At 37.4% G+C, this 17,428-nt stretch overlaps 1 protein-coding gene across 1 annotated transcript in view; it reads left to right on the top strand.

The window, feature by feature from the left end:
• Positions 1 to 259: 259 nt before the first annotated feature.
• The window catches only part of LOC115230908 (cytochrome P450 3A24-like), a 32,067-nt gene continuing 14,898 nt past the window's right edge, over positions 260 to 17,428 (top strand). Inside the window, exons 1-6 of the mRNA XM_029801012.2 lie at positions 260 to 360; positions 10,371 to 10,423; positions 11,723 to 11,819; positions 12,523 to 12,636; positions 14,915 to 15,003; positions 17,077 to 17,225. Coding sequence (XP_029656872.2) covers positions 343 to 360; positions 10,371 to 10,423; positions 11,723 to 11,819; positions 12,523 to 12,636; positions 14,915 to 15,003; positions 17,077 to 17,225 — 520 coding nt within the window. The 5' untranslated portion in view covers positions 260 to 342. The remainder of the gene's footprint in view (positions 361 to 10,370; positions 10,424 to 11,722; positions 11,820 to 12,522; positions 12,637 to 14,914; positions 15,004 to 17,076; positions 17,226 to 17,428) is intronic.

The raw sequence follows: 17,428 nt of genomic DNA, 5'->3' as shown, positions 1-17,428 counted from the left end.
TGTGTGTTTGTGTGTCTGTGTTTGTCCCCCTAGCATTGCTTGACAACCGATGCTGGTGTGTTTACGTCCCCGTCATTTAGCGGTTCGGCAAAAGAGACCGATAGAATAAGTACTGGGCTTACAAAAGAATAAGTCCCGGGGTCGATTTGCTCGACTAAAGGCGGTGCTCCAGCATGGCTGCAGTCAAATGACTGAAACAAGTAAAAGAGTAAAAAGAGTAACATTATTATTATTACTGAATTTATTTATCTTCTATTTATTAGATTTGGAAGAAGAAGCTTTTTATATTTCAAAAATCTTGGCATTCCTGGACCTGAACCTAATTCTCATTGGGGAAACTTGATGGAATTAAAGAAAAAGGTAAATCTGCAGTAAATACATTTTTCTACATTGATGTGTTTAAATTTGTTTTGTGTCTAGTTTTATATCGAATTTATATTATTCAGTTCACTACACTGCACCCAAGGCAAATGTTTCCTACTACAGCCCAGGTCTAACCAATGACTTGTGAGTTCATTTAGTAGACTGAAGTTGTGTGGAATCTCGTCATATATATATATATATATATATATATATATATTGATATATATATATATATATTGATAAACGGTAAGATAACAAAAGAAAGAAAGAAACCTCAATATTAAGTAAATAGAGGAAATTTATCTATACAATATGTTACATTACTCGGTAGTCAAGATAAAACTCTGAGTTTCAGATGCCGAAGTGGAAATCCACAACACCATCTCTTCGGTTATCTGGCTATTTGATAACGTTTTCAAATAGCCAGATAACCGAAGAGATGGTGTTGTGGATTTCCACTTCGGCATCTGAAACTCAGAGTTTTATCTTGACTACCGAGTAATGTAACATATTGTACATATATATATATATATATTATAATAATATATATATATACAAAGAAAGTTGTAAGGTACCGCACGAGTGAAAATATATATGAAAGAAGGTTTGAAAATGCAAAGGTCTTTTAGCAATGTTTATTGACTTGACCGGTTTCACTTTTTAGAAAAAAATTATCAAAAGTAAAATATAAAGCTTTGTATAAGCTTTGCTGGGTTAGAAAATGGTTAGCACAAGAGTTTTAAAATACAGTTATACAGTCTTTGATCATGATAAGCAAATGTTAAAAATGGTTTACATGAAAGTATTCAAGAAAGGGAATATAATAAGTATTTTGAGTTCAATAAAAATCATGTTTGTATGGTAGTATATATATATATATATATATACAAGATAAGAAAATGGAGAAATACATCTAAATCAAATATCAATTACCAGATAATACTCAATCACATACTTTATTAAACCACCGCATAAGAGACTGTACGGTTAAATATAACAAATCAGTGTACATAAAGGGGTGTACATAAAAGAGTAATGTTGTATAATAATTAGAATATATATAGAATGTATATTTACTTGTATTTATATTCTTTTTTATATATATTCTAATTATTATACAACATTACTCTTTTATGTACACTTTTTTATGTACATTCCTTTATGTACACTGATTTGTTCTGCTTTTTATATTTAACCCTACAGTCTCTTATGTGGTGGTTTAATAATGTATGTGATTGAGCATTATCTGGTAATTGATATTTGATTTAGATGTATTTCTCCATTTTCTTATCTTGTATTAGTAATTTGTGGTAAATCATTTTACCTTTGCCCATATAATACAGTAAATGAATTGATTGCATCGCAATCATTAACATTTATGTATTAACTTTGTTGGGTACTTCACTAGCAGTATATTGGATATACGTTATCCCATAGAGGGTTGCATTTACAACCCCTATCTCAATTTGTGTATGTATATATATATATATATATTAGAAGAAATGAGGTAATCAGATCGGATGGTTCATATTTATAGATATTTATTTATATATTACATTTTTTACATATATATATCATATCATTCAGATCATATCATTCGGTGGGGTTTTCAAATCAAATCAATATATATATACAGAAGGAGAAATATTTAAGAATTTACAAAAAATTGGAGATGAATAAATGACATTTTCTGTGTTGTTTGTAGCTAGGGAATGTTTGCTGTTTTAAGGAATAGTGTGGGAGGTTGATGGTGGTGGTCATGGGGGAGGAGCAATATGGAATCAAAAGGATTTTTTTGTTTCTGGACTAGTCTGTCATGGTTCAGTGGCTTTTGGGACTGATCTAAGAGTTCAGAATGGTGTGTGTGTGTGTGTGTGTCTCTATGTATGTGTGTATATACATCTGTGTTTATGTGTGTGGGCCGTTTTTGATTGGTCCCAGAGTTTAGTGTGGTGTGTGTATGTGTGTGTTCTAGATTTAGGTTGCAAGACGCAACGAAAATTATAGAAAAATAAAAATAAGAAATAAGTGGAAATTTTACCAGTGAGTGTGTTAAATTATAAGGCACAAAAAGAAAATGACTCTCCCCAGACACAACAGAAGGTTATTTTTATATTTTATTTATACAAAATGAAACTCAAGATTTTTGAAAAAATACAAGTTGATTTTCATGTACATGCATAAAAGCATTTGTGTTCAGGGTAACAGCAAGTAAAAAATGACAGTAGTTATTTTTACATCTTAAAGTGGTGTTTTTTTTTTTATACAAAATGAAACTTTAAAGTTTGGAAAATTTATGAGTCAATACATTATGTTCACATGTCTATGCCCAAGTTTGAAAGTGCTATTTTTATATCTGAAAGTGAAAGTTTTCTGTGAAATGAAACTCGAAAGTTTGGAAAAAACCATGAATCAACATCTATGTACATGAATAAACGTTTGTGTTCAGGACAAACAGAAGTGAAAATATGACAGAAGTCGAATGTAAAGTTATTTTTATAACTGAAAGTGATTTGTTCTACAAAATGAGACTACATACACATACATACATACACACATACATACATACATACATACATATACATACATAAATACATACATACACACACACATATACATACATACACACACACACACACACGGTACTTGTCTACTGTCGTGGTCCCGGTTTCGCACACGCGAATTCGCGCGCCAGACGTAGGTACTCGATACTCGAGATCCTACGAGGTGACTTGCGCATGCGCAGTACAGAATTCGCGCATGCGCGTTACCCCCCCCCCCCTAAAAAAAAAAGGTGTTGGATTTCACTAAAAATATATATATGTGTGTGTGTGTGTGTGTGTATATATAACATTTTCAATTTTACACAAAAAAATTACATAGTCGCTTTCCTCGCGGATTTACAGATAAAAATGAATTAATACTATTTTTACAGAATAAAATTAATGAATTAATTATATAAATTAAATAATTCTTGAAAATTAATTAATATTAATAATATTTTTTGAACAAAGTAAATAATTTATAAAACTTGGTTAATAATTTTTTTTACACAAACGCGAACGTATTTAATTTGTGAAACTTTTTTTTTTTTACAGACGTATAATTTGGTAAACTTAATGAATTAATTTCTTCTCATCATCATCATCGTTTAACGTCCGTTCTCCATGCCAGCATGGGTTGGACGGTTCGACCGGGGATCTGGGAAGCCAGAAGGCTGCACCAGACTCCAGTCTTATCTGGCAATGTTTCTACAGCTGGATGCCCTTCCTAACGCCAACCACTCCGAGAGTGTAGTGGGTGCTTTTTACATGCCACCCGCACAGTGCCAGGAGAGGCTGGCAACGGCCACGGTCGGATTGGTGCCAGTCGAGGCGGCTCTGGCATCGGCCACGATTCGGATAGTGCTTTTTACGTACCACCAGTCCAGGGGTCCTGGCATTTGCCGGGTGCCACACTTGCCCCAACATGTCTTCGCAAGCAAAGGGGGTTGGCGTGGTGCCTGTCGTGGGATGAGGTTCGATATCAACTTCGCTTGCCTCAACAGGTCTTTGTGTATAAATGTATAAATTTTTCGCACTAAATTCTTCCGTAGAATTTATCAAAAAACGCGCAAAATTATTCCGTAGAATTTATCAAATTAAAAAACGCAAAATTAATATATTTTTTGAAATTGCAAATTATTTAGAATATAAAACAAATGAAGTTAAATTTTAAAAATAAATGTCATATACTTATACTCTGTAAGGTGCTGTGTTCACACTTCAATTTACTATTTTCTAGAAATGTTGCTTTTCTAATTGAAACAATTTTTCTCAATCTCCATTTAAAAGTCCATAATGCCTCTTGAGCCATATCAAAATGAACAACTTTGAATTACGCGGCGGCGGTGGTGGTGGTGGTGGTGTGAGGTTCTAATTTTTTTTTCTGATCTCTCTTTGCCCCCTCTTTATCTCAGTTGTTCATTCCGCTAATATTTAGAAAAATTTTCGCGCCCAATTTTTGTTGTCGCGGGAAAAGATGAACGATTTAAAATAAATATATCTTAATTGTAGTGTGAGAAAGTATATATATTCTGATGACAAAATATATTATCTTTCAAAAACATCCAAATTTATAGACTATATTGTTAGGTTTAAGAAATATATATATATATATTATAGATATATATATATATATAATATTAAGAGAATGAAACATCTTCATCTGTCTCCCCACCACACCTCCATCTAGGGGGGCAAAGAGAGATCAGAAAAAAAATTAGAACCTCACACCACCACCACCACCACCGCCGCCGCGTAATTCAAAGTTGTTCATTTTGATATGGCTCAAGAGGCATTATGGACTTTTAAATGGAGATTGAGAAAAATTGTTTCAATTAGAAAAGCAACATTTCTAGAAAATAGTAAATTGAAGTGTGAACACAGCACCTTACAGAGTATAAGTATATGACATTTATTTTTAAAATTTAACTTCATTTGTTTTATATTCTAAATAATTTGCAATTTCAAAAAATATATTAATTTTGCGTTTTTTAATTGATAAATTCTACGGAATAATTTTGCGCGTTTTTTGATAAATTCTACGGAAAGAATTTAGTGCGAAAAATTTATACATTTATACACAAAGACCTGTTGAGGCAAGCGAAGTTGATATCGAACCTCATCCACGACAGGCACCCACGTCAAACCCCTTTGCTTGCGAAGACATGTTGGGGCAAGTGTGGCACCCGGCAAATGCCAGGACCCCTGGACTGGTGGTACGTAAAAAGCACTATCCGAATCGTGGCCGATGCCAGAGCCGCCTCGACTGGCACCAATCCGACCGTGGCCGTTGCCAGCCTCTCCTGGCACCTGTGCGGGTGGCATGTAAAAAGCACCCACTACACTCTCGGAGTGGTTGGCGTTAGGAAGGGCATCCAGCTGTAGAAACATTGCCAGATAAGACTGGAGTCTGGTGCAGCCTTCTGGCTTCCCAGATCCCCGGTCGAACCGTCCAACCCATGCTGGCATGGAGAACGGACGTTAAACGATGATGATGATGAGAAGAAATTAATTCATTAAGTTTACCAATTATATACGTCTGTAAAAAAAAAAAAAGTTTCACAAATTATATACGTTCGCGTTTGGTGTAAAAAAATTATTAACCAAGTTTTATAAATTATTTACTTTGTTCAAAAAATATTATTAATATTAATTAATTTTCAAGAATTATTTAATTATATAATTAATTCATTAATTTTATTCTGTAAAATAGTAATTAATTCATTTATCTGTAAATCCGCGAGGAAAGCGACTATGTAATTTTTTTGTGTAAAATTGAAAATGTTATATATACACACACACACACACACATATATATTTTTAGTGAAATCCAACACCTTTTTTTTTTAGGGGGGGGGGTAACGCGCATGCGCGAATTCTGCACTGCGCATGCGCAAGTCACCTCGTAGGATCTCGAGTATCGAGTACCTACGTCTGGCGCGCGCGCGCGCGCGAATTCGCGTGTGCGAAACCGGGACCACGACAATAGACAAGTACCCACACACACAAACACACACACACACAGACACAACATACATACATACATACATACATACATACATACACACACACACACACACACACACACACACACGCACACAACACACACACACACACACACACACACACATACATACATACATACATACATACATACATACATACATACATACATACATACATACATACATACGTACATACGCACGCACGCAAAACATTCAAACAGAGATTTGAAATCAGATGTCACTACTGTTCATATCACATGTGGATAAATTTTAAAATCGATGATGTCACCAGCAGTGACACGGGTGGATTGCAGGCGCTATAGCATTAAATAGCTATGAATTATAAATTTGTACGAAGCGTAAGGATGCTTGTTAAGCATCCACCTGCTAGAAATAAGAGCTAAAGTCTTAAATTTATCCACCGTAACGCATCAAGATAACAGAGAAAAACAGAAAGGATTAAAACATTTCACAGCACAAATAAAAATATTACGCAATTAAGGATATTTCAGATATTACTGTGGGATTGTTGGTACTACTAGCGAACAGTGGGCCCTGTGCGCGCACACGCGCTAGCTAGTCGTAAGTAGTCGATCCTACAACGACTACCTAGCAAAGTAAACAAAACACAAAATAAATCATTTTTTTTTACACAAAGCATAGGCGCAGGAGTGGCTGTGTGGTAAGTAGCTTGCTAACCAACCACATGGTTCTGGGTTCAGCCCCTCTGCGTGGCATCTTGGGCAAGTGTCTTCTACTATAGCCCCGGGCCGACCAAAGCCTTGTGAGTGGATTTGGTAGACGGAAACTGTAAGAAGCCTGTCGTATATATGTATATATATGTGTGTGTATGTGTTTGTGTGTCTGTGTTTGCTTGACAACCGATGCTGGTGTGTTTACGTCCCCGTCAATTAGCTGTTCGGCAAAAAGAGACCGATAGAATATGTACTGGGCTTACAAAGAATAAGTCCCGGGGTCGATTCGCTCGGCAAAAGGCGGTGCTCCAGCATGGCCGCAGTCAAATGACTGAAACAAGTAAAAATAAATAATTTTGGCTAAACAAAGTAAATGAAACACAAAAACACAGAGTGAATAATTTTTAAAACAAAGTAAATAAAATACGAAAACATAAACTAAGGATCGACTAGTCATGACTAGCTAGTGCGGATGCGCGACTACGCGAGTGCGCGCACCGGGAACACTGTTCGCTAGTAGTACCGGATTGTTTAACTTATGACTTGTTTTTGTTTCGTTTCGTGTTCAGAAGTTTATTTCGTTTCGCTTTGTGTTTCGTTTCGTTTCGCGTTGTATTTCCTTCTTTTTCATTTCGCTTCAAGTTTTGTTTATCTCAGACTCACTTGTTTTTTGTTTTTGTTTGAGTGCCTTTTGCGTAACCAGTAATTTGTATATGTGTGTGTGTGTAATGATAATAAAAATATCAAATGCACTTACTGTTTGATTTAGTCTGTTTTAATAATGTGGCTATTTTACCAGCTCATACAGTAATAATATCCCTGCTTCACGGCTAACGGGGCGGAGATGGCATTCCGCAAGTGCGAGCTCCGTCCTCCAGGGCAACGCCTTTTTCATTTCGTCTGCTGGGGCCACGCGGCTCTCTGACTTACAGGAAATTATGTTCCACTCCTTAGATCAGTGCTTTTCAAACTTTTTGCTGGAGCGGAACCCCAAGGAAACATTCCACTGGCTCGAGGAACCCCTGTGCAATAATTTAATAGTCTTATGCACACATATCTGCACAGGAGACTTTAAAATTACTGCCGATTTTAGCATTTTTGTAACTTCTTGCGGAACCCCTCGACTGTACTGGCGGAACCCTGGTTGAAAACCACTGCCTTAGATACTTAGATCCATGAAGTAATTTACTAAGGTTCTACTCAAGAAGAGTGGTCCCGGTGCGCGCACTCGCGTATCCGCGCTAGCAAGTCGTGACTAGTCGATCCTACAACGACTACCTAGCAAAGTAAATATAACACAAAATAAATAATTTTTTTTTACACAAAGTAAATAAAACAAAAATACAAAATAAGGATCGGCTATTCACGAATTCCCGGTGCGCGCACTCGCGTATCCGCGCTAGCTAGTCGTGACTAGTCGATCCTACAACGACTACCTAGCAAAGTAAATATAACACGAAATAAATAATATTTTTTACACAAAGTAAATAAAACAAAAATACAAAGTAAAGATCGACTATTCACGACTTGCTAGCACATAGGCGCGAGTGCGCGCACCGGGACCACTCTTCTTTAGTAGTACCTTTATTAATAACATATTATACTCTATATGTTATGCTGTTGTTCTGTACTGTAAATCGGTTTCGCTTTACGCACAAGGTGTTTCTGTTACGACTCCTACGTAACAAAACCAATATGAAATATAACGGTGCAAAAAAAAATTGTTGCAATATCAATCCTTTGTTTATCCGAAGATGTCTTTTCCATTTTCTTAGTAAATTTTATCCGAGTTTTAATGATTTTATCTGATTCTCCAACACACTTCCCGGAGATACGTTTCGAAGCATCCATGTTTATATTCAGCCCGGGACTATTCCTGACAATTTCCTCCTAGTGTTATAATAATAATAATAATAATAATAATAATAATAATAGGCGATCATACGTTACTAGTAACATAACTGGGATCTTTTCGGTTTGAACGGCAGTTTTTTTCTAGCGGTGTCATATGAAATTGTCACCCATAATTATGACCCTAGTATCGATCTATTGCATTTCAATCTGTTTTAGGGTTAGGGGTGGGGGGAAGGGTATCTTTTTTTCTTCACAAATGTAAATAAACCCAATCTGTTTCTTAAACGAGGGACATATTCATATGGCACAGAATGTGGTTTTTTTTACCTCAATAGACGTCATTGATTGGTAGAAATTGCAGAAATTGCAGAAATTGAAGAAAAAAAACAACAAATATCTTACAAACTATAGAATTTTCTCAATAAAGCCAAGAGAGAAAGATGTTTTATAAACACATTCTACAAGTATACGAAGTTTAAAATTTTTTAGTTACCTAGAAATTATGTCAAAAACTGCCGTTCAAACCGAAAAGACCCAAAAATTTTAAATTTACGGAAAGTGACGATCTACGTCTTCAAATGTAAACAAATACACGTGAGGTAAATGGGACTCATATCAAAAGAATACCTCATAATCATCATAATCATCATCATCATCATTGTTTAGCATCCGCTTTCCATGCGCTTTCCAAACATGGGTTGGACGGTGCAACTGGAGTCTGGGAAGCCAGAAGGCTGCACCAGGCCCAGTCTGATCTGGCAGAGTTTCTACAGCTGGATGCCCTTCCTAACGCCAACCACTCCATGAGTGTAGTGGATGAAATGTTTAGCGATATTTCACCCAAAATTGCTGCCCCTGTGGCAGAATCATCTCGTTGGGATTGGTGTAGCATATGTATAAAAGAACGCAAATGAAGTCCAAAGTTCTCAGCATCTAATTCGACAGCATTTTATTGATGCCTTCAAAGATTACATCATGGCAAAAAAATCTGCCACCATCTTGTAAAGCATCGATAAAATGCTGCCAAGGCAGCGAGCTGGCAGAATCGTTAGCACTCCAGGCGAAATGCATAGCCATATTTCGTCAGCCGTTACGTTCTGAGTTCAAATTCCGCTGAGATCGACTTTGCCTTTCATCCTTTCGGGGTCGATGATAAATTAAGTACCATTTACGCACTGGGGTCAATGTAATCGACTTAATGCATTTGTCTACCCTTGTTTGTCCCCTCTGTGTTAAGCCCCTTGTGGGTAGTAAAAAAATAGGTATTTCGTCTGCCGTTACGTTCTGAGTTCAAATTCCGCTGAGATCGACTTTGCCTTTCATCCTTTCGGGGTCGATAAATTAAGTACCAGTTACGCACTGGGGTCAATGTAATCTACTTAATCCGTTTGTCTGTCCTTGTTTGTCCTCTCTGTGTTTAGCCCCTTGTGGGTAGTAAAGAAATAATCGACTTTGCCTTTCATCCTTTCGGGGTCGATAAATTAAGTACCAGTTACGCACTGGGGTCCATATAATCGGCTTAATCCGTTTGTTTGTCCTCCCTGTGTTTAGCCCCTTGTGGGTAGTAAAAAAATAGGTATTTCGTCTGCCGTTACGTTCTGAGTTCAAATTCCGCTGAGATCGACTTTGCCTTTCATCCTTTTGGGGTCAATAAATTAAGTACCAGTTACGCACTGGGGTCAATGTAATCGACTTAATCCGTTTGTCTGTCCTTGTTTGTCCTCCTCTGTGTTTAGCCCATTGTGGGTTAGTAAAGAAATAGATAAAATGCTGCCAAAATAGCTGATGTGAACTTCAAACCCAATTCCTGTTCTTCTTTCATAATGTTCCTATGAATTTTGCTTATTACAGCATTTCAGACAAATGCACTGTTATAATCCAAATTAATTGTTTGTATTTTAATATTCCAGGGATATAATTCCGTGTTCAAATACTGGAGAGAAGTTTATGGCGATGTATATGGGTAAGAATGGCTTCTTCATATCATAGATAATTTTTTTATAGACGAATGAGAAAGTTACTTCATTACACAAAAAAAAACAAAACAGCAGGAGTGGCTGTGTGGTAAGTAGCTTGCTAACCAGCCACATGGTTCCGGGTTCTGTCCCACTGCGTAACATCTTGGGCAAGTGTCTTCTGCTATAGCCCCAGGCCGACCAATGCCTTGTGAGTGGATTTGGTAGACGGAAACTTAAAGAAGCCTGTCGTATATGTGTATATATATATATATATATATATATATGTATGTGTGTGTCTGTGTTTGTCCCCCTAGCATCGCTTGACAACCGATGCTGGTGGGTTTACGTCCCTGTCACTTAGCGGTTCGGCAAAAGAGACCGATAGAATAAGTACTGGGCTTACACAGAATAAGTCCCGGGGTCGATTTGCTCGACTAAAGGTGGTGCTCCAGCATGGCCGCAGTCAAATGACTGAAACAAGTAAAAGCGTAAAAGAGTAAGAGTAAAGAGTATAGTTATCAGATGAATATCTCAATAATACAGCAGAAACATAGCTGAAGCCCGTTGAGGCTAATTAGTATATGAGCTGTAACGAGCTGACAATTATCCATCGTCTGAGGAGGCGCAATGGCCCAGTGGTTAGGGCAGCGGACTCGCGGTCATAGGATTGCAGTTTCGATTCCCAGACCGGGCGTTGTGAGTGTTTATTGAGCGAAAACACCTAAAAGCTCCATGATGCTCCGGCAGGGTGTGGTGATCCCTGCTGTACTCTTTCACCACAACTTTCTCTCTCACTCTTACTTCCTGTTTCTGTTGTACCTGTATTTCAAGGGGCCGGCCTTGTCACTCTCTGTGTCACGCTGAATATCCCCGAGAACTACGTTAAGGGTGCACGTGTCTGTGGAGTGCTCAGCCACGTACACGTTAATTTCACGAGCAGGCTGTTCCGTTGATTCGGATCAACTGGAACCCTCATCATCGTAACTGACGGAGTGCTTCCACAATCCATCGTCTGTTATCATTCATTTGATTATAATACACAAAGGGGATTTACGACTTGTTGGACTCCCTATAATATACCAACAACGTACTATTCAACACACTGTGTACTTTGAACCAGCCCTTAGGTGGTAAAAACTCATAGGGTTGGTTTTCTCTGTGTACACAAGTGGAATATCCTATTTGATAATATAAAGTTCAGCGCCTTTAAGTTTTGCCAGTAAATATCGTTTTCATAACATGATGTCCAAAAATTGTCTAAATTGTTATAAGTTCTTCACTTTCTTATTTAATTTCATTCACAGTATATTCTTCGGAGTGAAACCTATTCTCGTAATATCCGATCCAGAATTGATCCAAGAAGTTTTTGTCAAAAAATTTCAAAATTTTATCAACCGAACTGTAAGTAATATATTGTCTATTTTATGTATCTTATACATATATTCATGCATACACACACACACACACACACATGTACATATGCTATGCTTGTATATTATTGAGTATGTATAAACATTTTATATATCAATTTTATAGAAAATTTACATATCATTTTTGCATATAGTCTTTTATTTCTAATCTTTTCTCATAATTTATATAAATTTTATATATGAATTGTGTCTATTATATATATATATATATATATATACATATATATATATATATATATACATATATATATATATAGTTAATCCAAACAAGAAAACACAAAAAGAACACAACAATGCGAGGACGTGGAACAAATATAGTATTGTTGGATGCTCAGGAAAGAAGGGAAGAAGGAGGGTTTAACGTTTCGAGCGGAGCTCTTCGTCGGAAGCATAAGAGAAGGAAAGATCCAGAGAAGGGAAGACGGAGGAAAAAAAATCTCCAACGGTACACACGACGTCACATATATATATATATATATATATATATATATATATACTAGCAGTATAGCCCGGCGTTGCTCGGGTTTGTTTATGTAATCCTAAATACATTCTTGAAATAATATATGTATATGTGTATGTGCATGAATTTCTGCTTATGTGTGTGCAAAAATAAAGACAATCATGAGAATTTATGATATCAAATATGAACTGCATCTTATCTTATCATTCTTCAGACATATGCAAGAGATGAAATCAGTAAACTTGAACTTGCATCAGCCAAAGATGACCACTGGAAATATCTGCGGAACGTGATGGCTCCTTCTTATAGCTGCCGTCAACTAAAGGAGGTAAGAATGCATTTCTAGATATCTCTGCTTCATTACTTTGATAATTGATAAAGTCATGTTTAACCCTTTAGCATTTAAACCGGCCATATCCGGCCAAAAGTATTCTGCCTGTTTTATGTTCAAACTGGCCAGATCTGGTCTCTCACACCAACCCTACAATAGCGTTTTAAAAATTAACAGCTATCTCGTCAAAATCTCATAGCTACAAGATGATGCATGATTAGTTCAAAACAATGTGGATAAAGAAGCATTAATTTTGGTAGAATAATGTGAACACTAAAGGGTTAAATGATAAGATCATACGAATGAAACTGATCTGGAGTTGTCTTCCATGATTTTACTGAAATAAATAAAATGTCTCCCTGAGACATTTAGAAATTCAATATTTTAATTTTGGTGATCGGTGAATAAATTTCACTGAAAATATTATATATTTGCAAAGCGGTTGCGGCCATCTCAGCTAGCAGGACTTGCTACCCTGGACTGATGACGGGTAAGACCCAGAAACATGCATGTCTTCAGGTACTAATCCCAGCTGGCGGGGCTGCTTGCCTCCCCTTTGCAAATATAAGGACACAGAAAATGTGTCAAGGCCGACAAGAAGCGTCGATGCTTCCTAGGGCTAAATAGCAGTGGTGTGATTCCCTTTACGGCCAGGCCTTGTGCCTTTAGTAGAAAGGATTATTATTATTATTTTTATCATCATCATCATTATTATTATTATAATTAAGGCGGTTAATTGGCAGAATTGTTAGCATGCTGCGCAAAGTTCTTAGTGACATTTTGTCCATCTTTAAGTTTGGATTTCAAATTCCGCTGAGGTCAACTTAGCCTTTCATCCTTTCGGGGTCGATAAAATAAGTAGCAGTTGAACACTGGGATTGACTTAGTCCCTCCCCCAGAAATTGCTGGCCTTGGGCCAAAATTTGAAACCATTATTGTTATTGTTATTATTTATTATTATATATACATGTGTATGCATACATATGTATCGCCCCACAACCGCTCATGTCTCTCTGAGATATTTAGAAATTCAATATTTCTAAATAAAATATTAATAATTCTTAATATTGCACTCCCTTTCTCTCTCTCTGCACTATGCTTACCTCCCACTCACTAATCCTGTCTTCTTGGCCCTGTGCCACTGTGTCATTGCTCTCCGCTTGCCCCTGATGTGTCTGTTTCACCCACACGCCCTGTCTCAATGTATTATCACTATCTGCTAGCCCCCAAACCCCATGTTCCACCCACACATAACAAGAAAAAATTTTCCCTCATCCTACCCTAATAAACCAATCTACATCTTCACATCACTTCTCATCTTCACATCACTTCTCATCTTTACATCACTTCTCATCTTCACATCACTTCTCATCTTCACATTTCCTCCTTCTTGCACTATGCCTAGCTCTCACTCCCTAATCCTGTCCTCACAGACCTGTTCTTCTGTATCATTGCTATCCAGTAGTCTCCCCAACTCTGTATGTACCCAGGTTTTTCACCACTTACTCGCAATCTTTAATCACACTTCCTTCACAATATCCTGTCACTTATATTATGGTGTTCAAACCTCAAGAATATACTCTGACACTTGCCACCGTCCAAATTTCTTGCCACTGTCCAAATTTCTTGCCACCGTCCAAATTTCTTGCCACCGTCCAAATTTCTTGCCACCGTCCAAATTTCTTGCCACCGTCCAAATTTCTTGCCACCGTCTAAATTTCTTGCCACCGTCTAAATTTCTTGCCACTGTCCAAATTTCTTGCCACCGTCCAAATCTCTTGCTACCGTCCAAATTTCTTGCCACCGTCTAAATTTCTTGCCACCGTCTAAATTTCTTGCCACTGTCCAAATTTCTTGCCACCGTCCAAATCTCTTGCCACTGATATATTTGAACTGGTAATAACATTGCATTTATACACATCACTGCTTAGCACTCGCATTCATCATCATCATCATCGTTTAACGTCCGTTCTCCATGCTAGTATGGGTTGGACGGTTCGACCAGGGATCTGGGAAGCCAGAAGGCTGCACCAGGCTCCAGTCTTATCTGGCAATGTTTCTACAGCTGGATGCCCTTCCTAACGCCAACCACTCCGTGAGTGTAGTGGGTGCTTTTTACGTGCCACCTGCACAGGTGCCAGGCAAGGCTGGCAACGGCCACGGTCGGATTGGTGTATTTTATGTGCCACCGGCACGGAAGCCAGTCGAGGCGGTGCTAATAAGAAATTTTCTCTCCATTAGCTTGTTTTCTGAAGAGCTGTTTTCTTTGTTGTAGATGATCCCAATGATTCACACATGTGCTAATACACTGGTGGAAAACACAGGAAAGTTGGCTGATAGTGAAAAAGCTGTAAGCGTTAACGGGTATGTAAGAATATTTGGTCATTCTTTTTGAATTTTGACTTCCTTGTATTATTTGAATGCCAGAACAAATTCTGTCAAGGCTGACTTTGCCTTTCATCCTTTGTAGTTTTATTGATACTGATTTTACTGATAAAGAATTTAAGCTGCACTCTGCAATTCAATGCAATACAATCTGGTACCTACAGAGGACTAAATGGACTAATTAATTTAGGTTTGTTACATATAAATCTAAACAATGTGGTACCATGTGGCAAATCAGTACCATAAAATGGTATAGCATTATCTATGAGTAATTGTGGTACTGACTGACATTTAGGCCAATGGATGGATGGAATTGATTAGATAATTAATTGAAAGAATGTAATTATGATTTTACTCTTTTACTTGTTTCAGTCATTTGACTGCAGCCATGATGGAGCACCGCCTTTAGTCGAGCAAATTGACCCTGGGACTTATTCTTTGTAAGCCCAGTACTTATTCTATCGGTCTCTTTTGCTGAACCGCTAAGTGATGGGGACGTAAACACACCAGCATCGGTTGTCAAGCAATACTAAGGGGACAGACACAGACACACAAACACACACACTCATACATATATATACATATATACGATAGGCTTCTTTCAGTTTCCGTCTACCAAATCCACTTACAAGGCATTGGTCGGCCTGGGGCTATAGCAGAAGACACTTGCCCAAGATGCCACGCAGTGGGACTGAACCCGGAACCATGTGGTTGATTAACAAGCTACTTACCACACAGCCACTCGAATGATTTTTAATAATTAATTTATATATTTCGGATATGTATTTGTCTGGCATGTGATTTTCAGTGATTTGCTGTGAGATGTAGCAAAACCTTGTCAGTGACCAGGTCACAATTTGTGTGATGAAAATTTTGACACCAATTAGTATTTAATTAAAAGTAATGGTTATTGTATGCTTTTGAATAGCTAATATGTGTGTTTCATGCTAATTGTGCTGTTATGCATATATACTGTGTTGGGTCAAAGGTTTTGCAATATTTTGGCAACTTATTTGCTTTATTCATTAAATTACAACAAAAGTAGACTAGCATTTAATGTAGAGGCCATCATGTTGCACTGCCTGAGCCACCTCTTTGCCAGTGATTTCATTCTATGCCAATACTATTTCTTGTCCTTCAAGGCAAAGAAATCCTTCACTGAAGCTTTCACTTCTTCTCGGTTGATGAAGCTACACGAGCCAAGGAATGGAGCGAGTAACAATCCAAGGAAGATATTTTTCCACAATTCTAACATGTATAAGCAGAAGTTAACCCTTTTGTGTTCAGATTACTCTGTTAAATGTAATGCTTTTTTACCCAAATTGCTTTGAATTAATCATGCATTATCTTATAGCTTTGAGGTTTCAATGATGTGATTGTTTATTTTTAAAATGTCAATGTAGGTTAGGTGTGAGAGGCTAGATATGGCCAGTTTAAACATAAAATATGTAGAATATTTGGGCTGGATATGGCCAGTTTAAACATAGAATATGTAGAATATTTGGGCTGGATATGGCCGGTTTAAACACTAAAGGGTTAAGCAAGAGCTAGCTTCAGAACCTGTCGCTAAACATGGACATTTCAAACACAAGTTGATCCTCTGCACCTCGTCGAATTGTGAGGGAATAATTCCCTATGCATTTTCTCCAGACGATCAACCCCCATAGATACCAATCTGTACTCTGAACAGCTGGAGTGGATGTATGCCTTTGTGTAGCAAATAGATCCGGGATTGTTAACAGAAAGTGAGTCCTTCTGCAACAAAGCAATGCAAGGCCTCGCACAAGTTGAACAACCCAAATAAACCTTAGGAACCTGAGAAATTTGAACTGATGTCCCATCCAGTATATAAACTGGATCTAGGCCCCTCAGATTTTTACTCTTTCCAGTCCATGGCTCAAACACTGCATTGAGGGATAGATATTATTTATTTGTAGGTTAAAATGGCTACAAATGTATCCTTAAATCCTTAAAAATGTTTTAGCCCGAAGGCTGCGGCCATACTGGGTCACCACTTTATGTATATATATTTCTTGTTTTTATTTAATTTAGCTTGTTCTCAGCCTACACAATGGATGTCATGGCAGCCACTGGATTTGGATCAAAAGTGGACTCACTGAAAAACCCAAATGATCCACTGGTTAAAAGGGCCAAAGACATATTCAAAACAAGTATCTTCAACCCATCTGTCATTCTAACATGTTAGTATTAATATTCTATATCTTTCTCTCTCTTTCCTCTTTAACTTGTTTCAGTCATTTGACTGTGAACATGCTGGAGCACCGCTTTTAGTCGAGCAAATCGACCCCGGGACTTATTCTTTGTAAGCCCAGTACATATTCTATCGGTCTCTTTTGCTGAACCGCTAAGTGATGGGGACGTAAACACAGCAGCATCGGTTGTC

Source organism: Octopus sinensis, unplaced genomic scaffold, assembly GCF_006345805.1.
Source record: "Octopus sinensis unplaced genomic scaffold, ASM634580v1 Contig16749, whole genome shotgun sequence".
Lineage (NCBI taxonomy): Eukaryota > Metazoa > Mollusca > Cephalopoda > Octopoda > Octopodidae > Octopus > Octopus sinensis.
Note: the sequence above shows the minus strand (reverse complement) of the source record. Positions and strands in the feature narration are given on the sequence as shown.